Raw genomic sequence first — 17389 nt, 5'->3', positions numbered from 1 at the left:
ATCCTGAAAATCATTTGGCAAACAGATTCAAGTGTGAATCACAGAATGCTGTCCTTTACATCATTATGCTGACAAGTGGTTCTTCAGTACTGAGTGGTATCCTGCAGAGCCAAAAATGTTCCAGTAGGATTTTCCCAGTGAATCAAACATCTTGTAATTGGATTTGCTATTTGCCTACAATAAAAAGCAAATGCCAGAAGGCAAGAACTTCTGTATTTACTGTGTACATGTGTTAGGCTTTTTAATCAGCAAAATATTTATGCTAAAATACATGGGTTTAGTCATAATTTTCTATAGTGCAAATAATCTTAAAAATAAATAATAGTCCCAGTCAAGGAAAGCTACAATTAAAACTAAATGTTTGCTTATTTTTAGTGTAAAGAGTGCAGTGTACCACAACTACTGGCACAACTGAATCTTTTAGCATCTCATCGTCTGTTTACCAAATCGATTTTTACATCAGAATAAAATTGCTGAAGCTATTGAATGAATGCAAAAAATGAGCATAATTTTTCATAAAGTTAAGTTCTAAGGTAAGCATTTCAATTTTTCTTTAGATAGGAAGCACCTGGAATGAAGTAGCATATAGCATGGCAGAAAGTCTGTGAAAAAGAACAAAATATAATCATTCATTTACCAGTGTTTAGACAAGAGACACAGATATTCCTCCTACTTCATTTTTCCTCCCTACAAAGAAGTGAAGTAGGTATGTCTGTGTGTCTTGTCTATGAAAGTATTCACCAAATAACTTCGTGCTTCAGTTAATAACATATGAAAAAGCTATGCTTCCAGAAGAAGACAAGATGCTTTATCAACCAAGGAACAATCCCAAAGGTTTAATTGCCTCTGGAGAAATCCACCGCAGCTCTGTGTGTGTGTCAGTGTGATGATTTTGGTGATACCTGCTGGTCTCTTTGGGGGATGCCAGTAGACTTCAAATAAAACAATTACTTTATTACTTTCTGATGTTGCAGATTTAATTTTAATATTATCTTAAAAAAACAGTAATGCAAACATAGAGGAAGTTTACAGAAACATTGGCTTGCCTTTGGTTCAATCCCTATGCAGTGTTCACCTTAACCAAAGGTCATCTTTGTAGAGCAAAAGCTGTCTGACAGAGTCCTGCCCAACAGCAGTTTATCCTTACACACACACACTCTATTTTGTTGGTGGGAATGGTGTGGGTGACTTTTGTTTTACCCAGAGACTTTTTAGGTGGATTGGATTATCTTTTTCAGGTTCTTTTTAAAGGATCTCAAAGAAATTACGATGACAAGACTTGGGTCTCCTGCCATGGTCAGGACAGAAATATTTAAGGCTGTGCTTCCAGTTCTATGTTATATGACTGATAATAGTGAGTGAAATAATGATTTCATGTTTCCATAATCATGAGAATCATTCACAGAATCACAGCAGTGAGTGGCAGCAATCCCCTAAGTCAAACATAAGAATGCTGCACCACACAGAAATATTGAGCTGGTCCCAGCTACATATATCTTCAGAAAACTTACAGGTCAGCAATCAATTAATCAGTTCTCAAAATACTGGTGGATCAGAGTTGAAAAGGGCAAGAGACTGGTTACATCATCTTGTATGCTTGTGGCCATCAGGAAATAAGTATTGTGAAGCCAGTTTTATATGCCAAAGTTCAAATGGAATAAAATACCACCAGTAGTCACTGACTTTTAATTGTTTAAAGAGTTGTTTCTCAATATTGGTTTACTCATGTCTACTGGTGATTAATATAGGGAATTTCCAGCAAGGAAATGAGAGCTACCAATGATACTGCAGAATGAAGTTGTAGAACATACAGTATGGCACCACATCCTTTATACTATTGCCCTTGACCTGTGGGCTGAACAAATAATAGCTCTACCTCCCATTTTCTTTAGTCACTGCAGAAAATCTCATCCTTCACCTTAACCCCCTTTCCCCTCATTTTCAACAAATTTGCTGCCTTTCCCTGGAGCTGCCATAGATTTTTAATGGAAGACATAGGATTTCGAGAAATAAATGTCACAATCTGATACTGCAAAAGATGTTTTGAATATCTAGTATGGACAGAAATCTAGTTACCGCTTGTCATGCTTTCAAGACTCAGGGTTTTGTCGTCCAAAATGTCATCTGGGCTTTTTGTACAATGCAACAGATCTTGTAGTAAAATACGGGGATGTGTTAATATACTGTGTTATTACATAAAACACTATGAATTACATGATTTCTAGTGAGTGTGCTCTACACTGATTAAAATCTACAGCCTTAAAGGTACTGATCAACTAAAAAATTCACTTCTCTAAGCTATTTTGAACATGTATATCTGAGAGATAATTACACTGCTAATTCTATATAATAGTTTGAAGGCCTTCCCTAATGGCACAATGTATTTTTGCAAAATGAAGAAAATAATGTGCCAATTAGAGTGAAGCAAAATTTAAGTACATTCATAACATCTAGTAATTGCTCTCCATGTAAATGAAGTTCTGAGTGACTGGCGGAGACACATGCAGCCATACTGTGTTAATATGCACTACCAGACAACATAATTTGGTCAAATGTCACATCAAGATGTGCACTAAAGAAAACACTTCTCAAGGTTAAGTAGTAGCTTTTAAAGTAGCTAGTAGTGCAGCAGACTAGAAAGACAATTGTTGATATACCTCTAATTAATTGACTGAAGAGAATATTGCATTTAGATGTTAGTTCTGATAACCCCAGTATAATTAAATTCAGAATACTTGTTAGATGTAGCAGTCCAAATTTATTTAAAAAAGAAAAATATGTGAAAGGCCAGAAAGTCAAAATAGAGTAAATTAAAATATTTAGATTCAATAAAAATAATAGCTACACTAGACTAACCATAAGGAAAATAATTCAGTCAGATTAATATAAGCTGAGTGGCTCATGGAAAAGGTGCCTTGAGCTACAGCAGGACGGGTGTCAATTTTATCCAGTCACAAAAAATCAATTAATCTATCAGTAAATCACACAATATGTATGCATGGTAAACAGTAACTGTGATTGCATTTAGTAAAAATTAAGTTCAAACTGCAAACTAAATTCTTGTAAATTTTCATCCTTTCTCTTCACTGCTGCTTTTTTACAAGCTTAGTTAAATATTACTGTCACAATAGTGATTTCCAGCATAGTTGGAGTTAGATATGCCATATTTATTCCTTAGGAGTTAAGTACACCTTCTAATGTCTCCAAAGAAAATGATTAAAATACATGAAGAATGGAAAACTTACTTAAAAAAAAATCTTGGTACCAGTTGAAAAAGACCAAATCACAGATAAAATCAATGAGGAAGATAATGCAGAGCTTTAACACTCCAAACCTGTAAAAATTATTATCCTACTCTATCTGAAATTCAGCAAAGGTAAGAAGTTGCAAGAATAGGATTAAGCCCACTACTTTGCACACACCAGAAGGTTTTATCATTGTTCTTTAAAGACTATAAACCCAAAAACAAACAAGCAAACTCACAAAATATATGCATTAATTAAAATAATTGAGATATATGTTATTATATATCATTAATTCTCTGAGAATTCCAGAAGTAGTATAGTCTAAGTGCCTACCATATTGTGCAAGACCTAAACTAGTCAATAAAAATGAGTCTGTATCTGGTGCTTTCTGGAAAAAAGATAGAGCAATATCACTGTAATACACTAGGATCTTCAGTTTTCAACCACTTTAAATGCAATAAAGACAAATAGCCAGTAGACATAGTACAAATGCACAAGTCTGTAGTGGAGAAATATGAAGGTTTCTATTTCTTTAAACTTTTTATAACATGGTAATCTGTAGGAGTTAGTTACACATACACTTTCTTCTTTGTCCTATTAAGTGAAAGTTAAAGATAGCAACATACAACAGAGATAAATTTCACTACAATCATAATAACACCGATGCATAAAACAGAATATGCAACTGAAGCAACATCATGTTAAGGCTGTTCTTGAGATAAGAAATGTTTCAGAAGCTGCATATTAATGAATTAGTTTAGCTTACATGAATTATTCCTCTTGTTGTTTGCTTGATGCTATTAAATCAAGCAAAGACAACACCAAATTCCACAAAAGGAATGCCTTTTGGTTTGGCTTTTTTTTTTTTCTGCTGAGTACTTTCAAGGACAGAGAGATTTGTTTTTCTCAGGAGTCACTCTTTCAAAATTGTGCTGTAAATAGGATCAAGCACATGTAGGAGAAGGTCATAATGGTCTCAATCTTAGGAGTGTCTACCACATCCTTTTTTACCATATTTCACTGGTTTGCTACCTCCTAACTAAAGGCTTTACTTATATTAAACTATGGAACTTTTGTTACAAAATTAAGCTGGTTGTTCCTTATTCTTCTAACTAACAGAACTGGAGCAGAATTTTTCATCACCTGCACTGTAATCTGCTGTTTGGAATTTTTTGTTAATGCTTTGGAAAGCTGTTGTTTGTCTCCACCTTTAGTCTTTTATTTTCTCCACCAACAAATATGTAACTTCACTGTATCCCAGAAGCAGTATTTTTTAGACCTCTGCTTCTTTCTATTGTTTTTCTTGCAATGCTAGGCAGTAGCATGTATTATATTATAATGTAATTACATGGTCATAATTAAAAAAAAAAAAAAAATTAAAACAAATCAGAACCAAGTCAGACTACCAGAACACCTAAAATAACATCCAGTTTCAAATGGATACAGGATGTCACTTGGTGAACATTCCAAAACAAACTTAATAAAGGACTCACCAACTTTGTTCTGAGAAGGTAAATCTGGTTTTAGCTATAGGAAACTCATGGTTTTCATTGGGTATGAAAGGAAGATCCTCCTCTAAAAGCCTGAAAATGTGTCACCCACTTATTACAACTGCAATGGATATTCTCATTACTCTGTTCTAAGTATCAGTCTTTATTATTGCAATCCACTGTATGTGAGAGAGTGGAGACCTACTTCCCAAAGCACAAGAACAGAACAATGGTTCCCATCTCTTTGTTCCCCGTGGGAAATTTTTAGTGATAGGTCATTTGCTCATCTCTGAAAATATATTTGTTTTTTCAATGAGAAACAATTCAATTAAAAAATTATCTATTTGTGCATATTACTACAGCGCCCAAAAGCTCAGCGCTTTTAACCCTCCCTTCTATAGCATACTATAATTACAACACAGAGTACAAGGTCATTTCATTTACAAAGACCATAACAAATGAGTGTAAAACAAGAGACAACTGACAGACAGGGAAAGACAGGAAAGTACAAGGGAATAATGAAGCAATACCAGACTCAGTGACAGGCAGTGGTCTCAGCACAGAATCATCTTAAACACTGTGAGTCCTTTTTTATTTCTTTTTCCTTTAAGTAGGTAATACTGAAATTTAGATTTTTAAAGAAAGGCCTAGAAAATGGTAAGAGAATAAGAAATTATTTTCTGGATATTTTATGAGAATTGCTTCTGAGACTGAGCTACAGTCAGTGGAAGAGAAAGAAGGTGATTGTTTCCCAAGAGAACAATTGGATTATAAAAAATGGCAACATGTGCTGGCCAGGGGCTGGAGGCAGTGTCTCAATGCCAAATGAGTAGGAAGATGTTGGAAGCAAATAGGCTTTGAAAGGTCCTGAAAGTAAAGTCAAATTGAGAATGTTTGATATAGCAGAGGAGAGAAAAACAGAGATACATATAGATCTCAATTCCATTAAATAGCTTTGTTTTTTAAAGGAATTTGTCTACAATCTGTATTTTCAAGCTAAAGTCTTTTTACACTAACTGTGTGTGCAACATATCAGAACCTAAAAATGTTTACTTGCCCCAGTTTGTCCGAGACATGATGCTTGGGTCCATGTAACACAGGGTATTAACATAAATTAATAAAAAGGAGACACCAAAATGCTCCAAAATATTAATTGCACACTTTATGCTGCTCATATGCAGCTGCTGAGCACATTGCAGTAAGACGGCCGACAGCAGACCAGCATAGTCATATTCTGCACCCACACGGTGTTGCTGTCTATACACAGTGTCTTCAGATGAGTTTGAAAATGACTGTTTGACATTCACTCTGCATGAAATATTGCCCCACAAACCTGAGACATTTCGTTGAATAAGGTGAACGCTGCCAGAACAAGCACCCAAAACAACAAAAGCCTAGCCAGAAGTATTTGCTATGGCCTGGACCGAACCCCTGTCTCCACATATAAACAGTGATTGAAATACACTTTTCTATGATTCCTCAGAAAGGTCTCCTTGACTCTTCAGCTTTTGTTGTTTGAGTTGTCTGTCCTTTGGTATGTGCTGCAATAAAATGAATGTTCCTTTTCAAGGTTACTTTGTCTGCAGATTACTGTTTAGCATTAAGTACACCCGTTGCATAGAGACTCTCCAAGGTCTTTAGGCCTTTTAAACCTCATTCAAGCGTTATTTCAGAGCCAAGTTGAGCTTTGTTGGCCTTTTCTTCCATGTCACAAATATTATTCTTGCAGTTATAGGAAAATAAGCAGTTTTCTACAGGAGACTGAAACAAGAGGGCACCAAGTCACATTCCTTCTATTCAAATCTCATCTTGCACTGTTACAGTTTACAGTCAAAAAACACAAAATGTGAAGAAATTGGAATGCACATTTTAATCTCTGTGGTTCTATTTGACTTTACTATTAGAACTCCTTTCTCTCTCTCTCTCCCTCCCTCTCTCTCTCCCCCTCTCTGCAGATTACATTTTAACAAACTGTTGTCGAACACCATGTAAAGTTGCTGGAAGGAAATAAATAGTTTTCTGTATTATCTGTCTGTCTTTTTAAGCAATTATGGCATTTCCCTTGAGATAAGGATGGGTATTTATATTGTTAATACTTAAATTGTGAATTTAAAATGCATAGATTCATATTTTATGCTGGACAGCTAAAAGACTTATGTATTTTTCTGGTCTGAGGGAAATGCATCCAAATATTTTTTCCAGTGTGTTTTTCAAACTGGCTAGCATGTCAGAAATTCATAAACCAGACAGCTCCTTCATAGGAAAAGGTACTCTTCAATGATAAAGCATTAAATGGTATGGCTAATGCCATTACCAAATGGGGGTTTAAGACTCGAAATGTTTACGGTAGGTATTTTCAAAATTTTTCTTTTTGTCTATAGAAGATAGTTATTCTTAACTGAGCATAGCATTATATTTAAAATTCAGTTTCCTTCATTGTGCCAAAAATCACTGAAAAGTCAGTAATAGCTTATAGTTTGTGAAAAGCCTTCATTTTCTGAAAGTATACATAGTGGAAATGAAACTAGCTACAGAAACCCACAGGTTTCAAGATATATTTCCCCTTTGTCAGTTTAATTGGAGACAATAATGTCAGAAGCAGTAAAATCTGTTAAGACAACTTCTATTCACAGAATCACAGAATCACAGAACCAGAATATGCTGAGATAGAAGGGACCCACAAGAATCAGAGTCCAAATTTTAGCCCTGCACAGGACCATCCCCAAGACTCCCACCATGTATCCAAGAACACTGTCCAAATGCTTCTTGAACTCTGTCTACAGGCTTGGTGCTGTGATCATTTCCCCGGGGAGCCTACTCCAGTGTCCAAACACTCTGTGTGTGAAAAGCTTTTCCTAATATCCAACTCAAGCCTCCCCTGACACAACTTCAGGCCGTTTCCTCAGGTCCTGTCACTGGTCACCAGAAAGGAGAGATCAGTGTCTGCCCCTGCTCTTCCCCTCCGGAGAAAGTTGTAGACTGCAGTGAAGTTTCCCCTCAGTCTCCTCCAGGCTGAACAGACCAAGTGACCTCAGCCACTCCTCATGTGGCTCCCTCTCAAGGCCCTTCACCATCCTCGTGGCCCTCCTTTGAATGCTCTATAACAGCTTAGTATCTTTCCTATATACCCACCCAAACCTGTCCCCAGCACTCGAGGTGAGGCTGCCCCAGTGCAGAGCAGAGCAGGACAATCCCCTCCCTTGCCCGACTTACGATGTTGTGCTGATGCCCCCAGGACACACTTGGCTCTCCTGGCTGCCACAGCACTGCTGACTGATGTTCAGCTTGCTCTCGACCAGGATCCCCAGGTCCCTTTCTGTGGCACTGCTTTCCAGCCTCTCATTCCCCAGTGTGTACATCCCCCAGGTCCCTTTCTGTGGCACTGCTTTCCAGCTTCTCATTCCCCAGTGTGTACATACAGTGTTGCCCCGTTCCAGGTGCAGAATCAGGCACTTGCCCTTGTTAAACTTTTTACAGTTGGATATTGCCTAGCCCTCTAACTTTTTGAGGTTTCTCTGCAGAGCCTCCCTGCCTTCAAAGGCTCCTCAAAGTTTTGTATATCTGCATATTTGCTTAATATCCCTTCCAGTCCTGCATGAAAGTCATAAAGATGTTTAAGAATACATTTAGGAATACCACTAGTGACAGGTTCCCGGTTTGATGTCACCCCGTATCCCTTTGTGCCCAGCCTGTGAGCAAATTGCTCACCCAACTCATGATGTGTTTATCCAGCTGTGTATCAAAAATTTTGTCTAGAAGGGTACTGCGAGAGAAAGTATTGAAAGCTTTGCTGAAATCCAAAAAGGTTACATCCACAGGCTTCCATTCATTAACTAGGTGAGATACCATGTCATAAAAGGCAGTCAGATTTGATAAGCAGTACTTTCTTCTCATGAAGCCATACTGGTTTTGACCAATTACTGTGATGTCCTCCAGGCGTTTCTCACTACCTCCCAAAACAACATTTTCGATAACTTTACGAGGCACTGAAATGAGACTGACATGCCTGTAGTCTCTGGAGTTCTCATTCTTGCCCTTCTTGAAAAATGGGACAACATTCACCAGCTGCCACTCAGCTGGAACCTGTCTGGATTCCCAAGACCACTCAAACATCATTGAGAGAGGTTTTGCAATGACATCAGCAACTCTTTGAGGATTCTCAGATGAATCCCATCAAGCCCTATAGATTTGTATAGATCCAGCTGGAGCAGCGGATCCTGTAAAATTTCAGTCAGCTGGGAGTTGATCATTATCTCAGTCATGAGCCTCCAGCTCAGGGCTCTGGGAACCCCCTGGTGCATCATGCATGTCAAAGGCAAAGGCAAAGGGTGTGTTAAACACCTCTGCCTAGTTCATGTCTCTGTTTGCCTGGGAAGGAGAAAGTTGTAAATTTTTGGTGCTTCTTCATGGGACCCTATCACTTTTGGCATTTTTGCAGGCATTTTGCTGAGCTGGGAAAGTGCGTAAGAAGAGGTTAAAAAAATATCTGCACCACTCCGTTTCAACTGCCAGACATCAGGGCTACTAAGGCTAGATATTCACCCTTCAGGCAGTTCTGTGACTGCAGCTCAAAATGAGCCCTGTCTAAGCAGAAACATACAATTATTCCAATGAAATTATTCCTAGGCTACACAATACAATTACTCAGCCTAATTTAAAAGATTAATTAATTGAAGGATTATTTTCCCCTTTTTTTTGCATAAAAAGTCCCTGTGTAGGGTATTCATAAAGAAAAGTTAAGCATTTGACTTTCGTGTTAGAGACTCTGAAAGAATGTCTATTTTAATCAGAAGCAGACTTTGTTTCAGCTCTTTACTTTTGGGGACAGGAGGAGGTATTTAACACTGCAAATCAGCTGTTACATTAACACAGAATCAATACATAAAAGTAGAAAGACAGAAGTGATGTTTTGTCAAATTTTTCTTCTTTTTTGTGTGTTTCACAGATTAAGATTTATTGAAAGAAGGGTTCAGCATGAATTTTTCTGCATTTCTACGTCTCATGGTGATATTGGTTCAACTCTGGCCTTGCTCTCTCAGCCTGCAAAACTCCAGCGCTCAAAACACAGTTCAGTCTTTCACAGCAGTTCGAAGAGTGAAACGTGGCTGGCTGTGGGAGCCTCTTTTTGTGACTGAGGAACAGAATTCACTGGATCATCTGTACATTGGACAGGTATGAATAGTCACAATTCAAGGACAGTACAAGGTTAGATTAAACATGCTGATTAGCAGCTCCTACCCTGACTTGGAAGACCAAACATCTCCAGCGACATGGAAATAGCAACAAATGTAGAAAGAAGAGATCAGGAAGACGTAATTAGGCAGTACTGTATCTCTCCTTTCCTATGACCTTGCTCAAGGTCAGAGAAGTCCAAGAGCTGTAGGCCATGGCAGTACCAAGGACCTTCCTTCACTGAAGACTGCTGTCAAGGAAACTTCACATGCATGCTGTTACTAAAACTAGTTCCATACACAGCAGATTAAAGTATAAAGCTGAAAAGTTCCTTTCTTTCTTCTGAATGGAATTTAAGGACTCATTTATCAACATCTGGCAATTTGCTTGTACTATTTTTGGCACTGCATCAAAGCAGCCATACTGAGTGTAGTGTAGTTTACAAACAGTATTTAGCATGATTTTCTATTACACTAAGTAGCAGCTGATTTACCCCTCATTAATTTTTAATGAAGCTGATTAATACTAAATCCTTTTACCACTGAGAAACTACAGGAATCTGCATGGTTCATTAGATTAACGTAGGTTTAGCACAACGAGCAATTATTTTTCACCCTCCTTTAAAAATGTGCTTTAAGATAATTGTCTTAATGAGGGTTTATCTGCCCCCTTCTCTCTCTGCTTATCATTATTATTATATTTATTACTGTTATTTATTTTTGTATCCTAGAAGTAATTTTAATCTTGAGATCTAGTTTTTCTTTTCTTTAAGGCCCTTTTTAGATGAATGAACCAAAATAAGTTTAACTGCTAATTAACTAGCACTAAAATTTAATTGGGCCCAAAGGGTGAAGTGCTCAAAATTCATTAATTACTTTTTCACAGCCCTTTCCAAGTAACTACTATGGAAGTGTGATGTCTCACTTCTGAAAGAACAAGTGAAGACATACTATTTTTTAAAAAATTAATATTACTTTTGCAACACCTTAAAAACAGTTTCCTGCAAAGAAACTTCATAAATGTCATGCATTTTCATGATCTCACCTTTTTATTTCTCACAGGTTAACTGGGGATTTTATTGAAGAATACTGTTAATATATTGCAGTGTAACCATTGTCTAATCAGACATATTTAATTGTGTCTTTTTATTGAGTAGAATATGCGCTGCTTTCAGCAAATGAAGTGGTAGTCTATGATCAACACAGGAATTTTTAGTAATTAAGGCCATGAAGAAAACTGCATCAACAAAAATACAAAGGTAGACAGTCTCTGTTTTTAAATCACTATTCTATATCAAAATCTTTTTACAGTGAGAACTAAATTTTCAAATTTCATTTAACATAGACTCATTACTCCTTTTCCATTATCAAGATTAAGAAAAATAGATGTGTCTATCAGCACTGCAATTGCAGATACACGAGGATGAGTACAAAAATTCTTGTTCCCAGTTCTCATTTACAGTGGTAAGACCATTTATTTTGTGCCCAGCCTAAAAAACCAAGTAAACTGAATACCTTTGCTATTCCTTCTCAGCAAATGTCATCTGTAAGAGACCTGTCATTTAACATGTTCAAGGTCATGAAATATTTGTAGATAAATTTTGATTCTGAGTGAAATTGCTAAACACTGGTTATGTCTTAGTAGCCAGTCCAAGGCACGCTCCCAAACCCTAAGGGTTTGATGCATTCTGTGGTCACATCTGAGCCCTATTTTAGTCTAAAGAAGTAGATATAAATCACCTCTCCTATGTGCTGGGTTTCGTGATAAGGAAACCATGATCTATGGATAAGAAAGAATCTGTGTTGCCCCTTAGCGAGCTGCCATATTTGGATGGTGTTAAAATGAGTTTGACCAGACCACTTATAAAGGGGGCAACATGGTCCATGTGTAGCACACAATAACTTATGTTGAAAATATTTAAGTTGTTTGTATTTCGAATGGTTCTAAACTCCGTTAGACTTGAAAATTCTGTCTTTTGTACTGGCAAGGATAATTAACTCTGAATATTTTAGGCCTAAATACCTTTAGAGAACTCAGAGCAGGAACTGAAAACCGTTCCTCACAGTGTCCCTGTCACATTCTGAATAAATTATCCGTCTGATGCACGCAGACAATTATGCATTATGAAAATCTTACAAGACATAGGTATTCTTCCAAAGAAAAGTTAAAACTATTTTTGCAACTTCAGAAGTTATTACAAAATTTTTGAGTAGATCCAATAGGTAAATGGGCCCTATATACCCCATAGTTACTTCTTTCCTTTTCTATGGCCTCGTAACCTGTAGTGACCTTTAGGGACAATAACCATAAGCAAAAGAGTGAGATAATTAAAGTCAACAGTTAGGCATATTTTTTGCATTTTAAATATGTTGCTTCATAAGAGAAGCGAGCTGAATAGTATATTTTTTTAACTTTAGATCTTTGAATTAGTATCCAGGCTCTTAGACAGTTTGTTCTAAAACCAAAATAAGTGAAGAAAAAATAGAGAATTAATGATATAGAAATTACCGTTCCTATAAAATTCAACTGTGGATACTTGACATATTAGAAAATTTAGTTATTGCTCTTAAAATATTGGTCTATTATATATTTGGATGCTCTACGACAGCTTAATATCTTTCCTATATTGTGGCACCCAAACCTGTTCCCAGCACTCGAGGTGAGGCTAACATTAACAAAACTGTTTTGTTGTCATGAACAAATGCAGCTGGACCAAAACTGTCTCCAAGGCTCAGTTTCATCAAAGGAATCATCACCATAAAGTTCATCTTAGCAATACAACAGAGGATGTAGATCATCCTGGAAGGAAATGGAAAATGTCTATCAATTTATTTCAGAATAAATAATACAGACTTACACCACAGAATGTCTTTCCACCTGTTTAATATTTCAACAGATACAGAACATCACTATTGCACACATTTACACTTAGCATTGCTGAGTACAAAAAAAATATAAACCTTAAAACGTACATGTCATCTGCAATAATAAAAAATTTAGATAATATTTAATGACCTATGCATAGTTTTCAGCAGAATTATAGGGGAGCTGATAAAGCAATGAACTAAAGTAGGCATTCCCTTCACTTCAAAGTAGCTGAAGCATCTCTTTTCAGGTTTATCATGCTTTTATAAGTCTGTTATATCAATAGTTTAAAATTACATATTTTAAATATTTTAAAATTAAAATGGTTGGCTGAAAATGTGACAGTACCTTCTTTCAAATACTAGTATCCAAGAAGACTGATTAGTGACAGGGCTCACTGCAGAATCAAAACAAAGCATAAAAGGAACATTTCAGAACTTTATTCCTCCCAAAGTATGACTTATTTTTCTCTTCTGTACTTTCAGCTGAAATCGGATTTAGACAAGCAGGATGGCAACTTAAAATACATTTTGATTGGGGAGGGAGCTGGAAACATTTTTTACATCAATGAATATAATGGCAAAATTTATGTAACACAAAAGCTGGATCGAGAAAAGAAACCTTTCTACACTCTAAGAGCACAAGCAATTAACAGGAGCACTCAGCTTCCTGTTGAACCTGAATCAGAATTTATCATCAAGGTTCGAGATGTCAATGACAACGCACCACAGTTCTTGAATGGACCTTATGTGGCCAGTGTTCCAGAGATGTCACCTGAAGGTATGATATGTTGTGAACCAAATTCTATTTCCTAATTTTTTCTAGATAGCTGTGTTGATATAAAATCTTAATAGCATATTTTACATGCTGCCTCTCAGTAAGAAGGAAGCAAATTGTTTTACAGCTCTGGAAATTTGCAAAGTCAAATTCTTAACTTGAAGGTTGTAAATACCTCTACTTAGCATTCTTGTTTTTAAATATTTAAGTACCTACATCTATCTAAGTCCTTTTACAGATTCTGGATACACACTTGGATTGACTATAGACATTTGTCTTTCCAATCAGTGATTCAGCCTTGAAACCTGCACTTGTTTAAAAATATAACATTCCCAGTCAAAATAGGTAGAGTACTAGAGCCAGTTGCAAAGAAAATGTGATGGCCACCCTCACTTTCTGCATGTTGCCTACCTATTTACACTGCCAAGCCTCTTTCCTATCAGTCAGCTTCTCTTTGTTTGGATAAGATTGTGTGCAGTAAAGGACTGCCTTCTGATTTCCTAAGTAGATGAACTGTAATTTTCCAGTCAAGAGGAAAAACTTCATCCCTGTACCTCTTCTTTCACACTTTCACGTGACCAGAAGATCTGCACTAAGATCTGTCATGTGTCTGGAAACTTAATATAACAAATGCAAAGCAAAGTCAATATCTGACAAATATAGGTGTATATATGCATCTTTGTGTACATACACATATGCATTCATAATATGTGTACATATATGTTTAAAGCCTTCAAAAACCCCTAAGTGTGAATACAGCTGATGTAAAAAGGCATGTTATAGATATCTCCAACTAACTATCTTCAAAATCAAAGGAAAACTGGATTCTTCAAATCTTACAGAAAGGATCCCAGTAATCCTTTAAATTTATATGCCTACCTCTTTTGGTTATTTCCTTTGCAATTGATATTGAAAAGAAATTCAAATATTGTGTTGCTTTAAATGGTATGAATCAATGAGGTCATTAATGTAATAGCATCAGTGATCATAAAGAATTTTAAAAACTATGTTTCATTAAGCATTATCTGCTCAACTTTTAGAGCAGGATATGTGAATATTTGACAGAAAGCCATAACCTTTATCTTCTTATACCAGCCAGGATAGCAGTTGAAAGGAAAGGATATTCATGCCTGGTGTTTAATCCAAAGTGGGGTTAGCATCCTGATTTCTGCCAGGAAGCAGCAGCTCACCATCACTACCAGCGACAGCTACAAAAAACATGCATTTGATCAGTTTATTTGCTAGTGACCCTGCTTATACCACCTTCTACCAGGGAAATTACTTCTGATTGTTTCTTCACTGCCACTTTCTTCTGTGTAGACAGACTTAATTCTGCATCTGACCTCTTGGTCAAATAACTTTTTCTAACATAATCAGTTGCTTGTTCAGAGGGTTTTCTAGCTTTTGTATCTTGCTCATTTACTCAGGCTTGGGGACAAGAAAATAGGTGTCTTGTCAAGGACCTCTGCATTTTTATTTCTTTTGTGCTCATAGTAAAAATGAGGACAGTTCATTGTCTAGAATTATCTGGGAGTGCACAAATTTAGGACTTTGGTAAGTCCTTCCTTTTTTTTTTTTTTTCCCTGTGGTAAAGCATGGTTTATAGGCCACTTAGTCTCTTTTAAAAATGTTTTTAAATTACTGATTATTTATTATGTCTTCATTTATACTCACAGAGACTTGTAACCATTCACACAAGTCTATGAACAACTGAATTTCTTCCATTTTATCTTTCTGTCTTTATGATGGCTATATGAAAAAAAATTAAAGAAATATAGTCAGGTAGGGTGGTACTTATGCCAAAATCAACAGTAATCTTTTCCCATATACCTGTTTCTCACCTGAAACCGTCAACAACCAGTTGACAAATGAGAAATTTCACTCTATACTGCCTTGACTTTGCTATAAAGAGATACACTAAAAATGAAAGGCTCAGTTGTCTTTGTCCACTCTCTTGTGTCATCTATTATATATTTACATTCCTAAAATACGGTATCATGTCAGCATAAGATTAATTAAGCTTCAGAAAATGTAATTTACTTTGTGATATTCCTGTAATATTATAAATGAAAGCTATTCCAGTGAAATACAGAAACATATGAAATGAAAATAAAAGTTAAAAAATCAGAAGTAACACCATGTCTCATTTGTCAGAATGGTTGAAAAATGAAGCAAGACCCCTGTTTGCCTTCTCTCTCAGACACAGACTTCCTGAAATAGTAAACTCACAGATTTACGACCATCCAGTGTATGATACATGAATCCAGGTCATACAGGATCTTAAAATATTTTCTGCATTACTGCTTCTACACTTGACTCTCTATCACTAATACCATAGCTATTCCAGAGATCATTCTTTCACCTACTTCTTACATGGAGACACTACTGGAATACTAATGTGTATATCTGGAATAAACAATGCAAGCGGAGTGTATACCTTGATAGTTGTCAGCTCCAAAACATGAAATAACTGAGCCACACACCATGAGTACTTCTTGGTGCTCACTTACCCTGCTTCTCAAAAGGTAGGAACTGCACTACTGAGGTGAAAACTGTTTCAGTGTGCATTCTAAACCAACATTACCAGGAAATTTATAAACTCATAGCAGAGAAAAAGAGTGACCCACCGAAATTTGCAGTATTGATATCATAGTGGTTGCAACGAGTGCTTTTCTCCCAGTAAACTAAAACATACTCTTGCATATTAAGGGATGACGAACAGAATTCTTTTAAGTGATATAGTGCAATAGAGAGGCTTTCCCTTTGCTCTGTTTCTCTAGCTTCTGTTCAGCTCACTGATGCTCAATCTCCTAATAACTTCATCACCAAAAACACTCTTAGGAAGTGTGGTCAGTACTTGGGAAAGCAGGTCACTGCTAGTGCACATTTTGTCTGGAACTAAGAAAGCAAGTAGGGAATAATTCAGAGCTGGTCACTTGCTTCAGAGAACCACAGCAAAAAGAGAAAATAGGCCCAAATAACTTTGCCTGAAGTTAGTTACAAGTATGAATATATATACTAATGTGCCAACAAATTAGAATACATTTTAATTCTTTATTAGCTCTCTTTTATCTTCAGCACTAAATTTTATTAGGGTTTTATATGCTAGTATCACAGTAAATGAAAAGCATGTCAGCAAATGGACTCTTTTCTGAGAACACAGGACTCCGCTTTACCCTCAGGCATTTGGTACGATTTTACACTAAGTGTCTTCCTTATAGCTGTTAAACTTGTACAAATGCAGTATATCTGATGGAGTGGTTAGGAGCCAGATGCAATAATCTATCAGTACTTAATGTCTTTATAGATCTCAAGCTCTAGTTAGAAAAATGAATAGCTATTTGCCATATGAGGGCCCCATAGTATACCTAATGGGCTGCAGCTTTTAAATGGCACTACTATGTTTTGTGCAAGAAGGGTAAAACCAAGGCAGAGATACAAAGCAGCAGTTTACCTTAAAAAAAGCTAATCAAAAAGTTCAGTTGACATTTATATCACATGATGCTTGCAAGATCAGGACTAGGACTTTGGGGTTTCTTAATTTTTGGGGATGTGTGCAGTTATATATTAATTTAATGTTTTAAAATATATCATTTGTATCTGTTAAATTATTCTTCTCACAGTCATGTAGTTACAAATAATGTTTTTTTGAGAGTTTTTTAGTACAGAATATTAACACTGCAATTTCTGTCACTCAACTACAAATGTTAGGTAAATATGATTCCATTCTGAAAATGGTTTGAATTGGGTTTTGGGGTTTTTTTTGTGGTTTTTGCTTTTTTTGTTGTTGTTGTTCTCTTTTTTTTGGGGGGGGGGGGGTTGTTTTGGGTTTTTTTTTTG

At 36.3% G+C, this 17389-nt stretch overlaps 1 protein-coding gene across 5 annotated transcripts in view; it reads left to right on the top strand.

The window, feature by feature from the left end:
* CDH19 (cadherin 19) overlaps positions 1–17389 on the top strand; it is a 117204-nt gene that overhangs the window by 66807 nt on the left and 33008 nt on the right. For 4 of the 5 annotated variants that reach the window (XM_017729483.1, XM_008630084.2, XM_017729481.1 and 1 more), the window contains 2 exons: positions 9681–9907; positions 13258–13552. In XM_017729483.1, the coding sequence (XP_017584972.1) occupies positions 9710–9907; positions 13258–13552 (493 nt within the window). In that variant the 5' untranslated portion in view covers positions 9681–9709. Of the gene's footprint in view, positions 1–375; positions 534–9680; positions 9908–13257; positions 13553–17389 lie in introns of all 5 variants that reach the window. The other variant, XM_017729482.1, reaches the window with a different exon arrangement.

This window comes from Corvus brachyrhynchos, unplaced genomic scaffold (genome assembly GCF_000691975.1).
Source record: "Corvus brachyrhynchos isolate BGI_N302 unplaced genomic scaffold, ASM69197v1 scaffold331, whole genome shotgun sequence".
NCBI classification, from domain to species: Eukaryota; Metazoa; Chordata; class Aves; order Passeriformes; family Corvidae; genus Corvus; species Corvus brachyrhynchos.
Note: the sequence above shows the minus strand (reverse complement) of the source record. Positions and strands in the feature narration are given on the sequence as shown.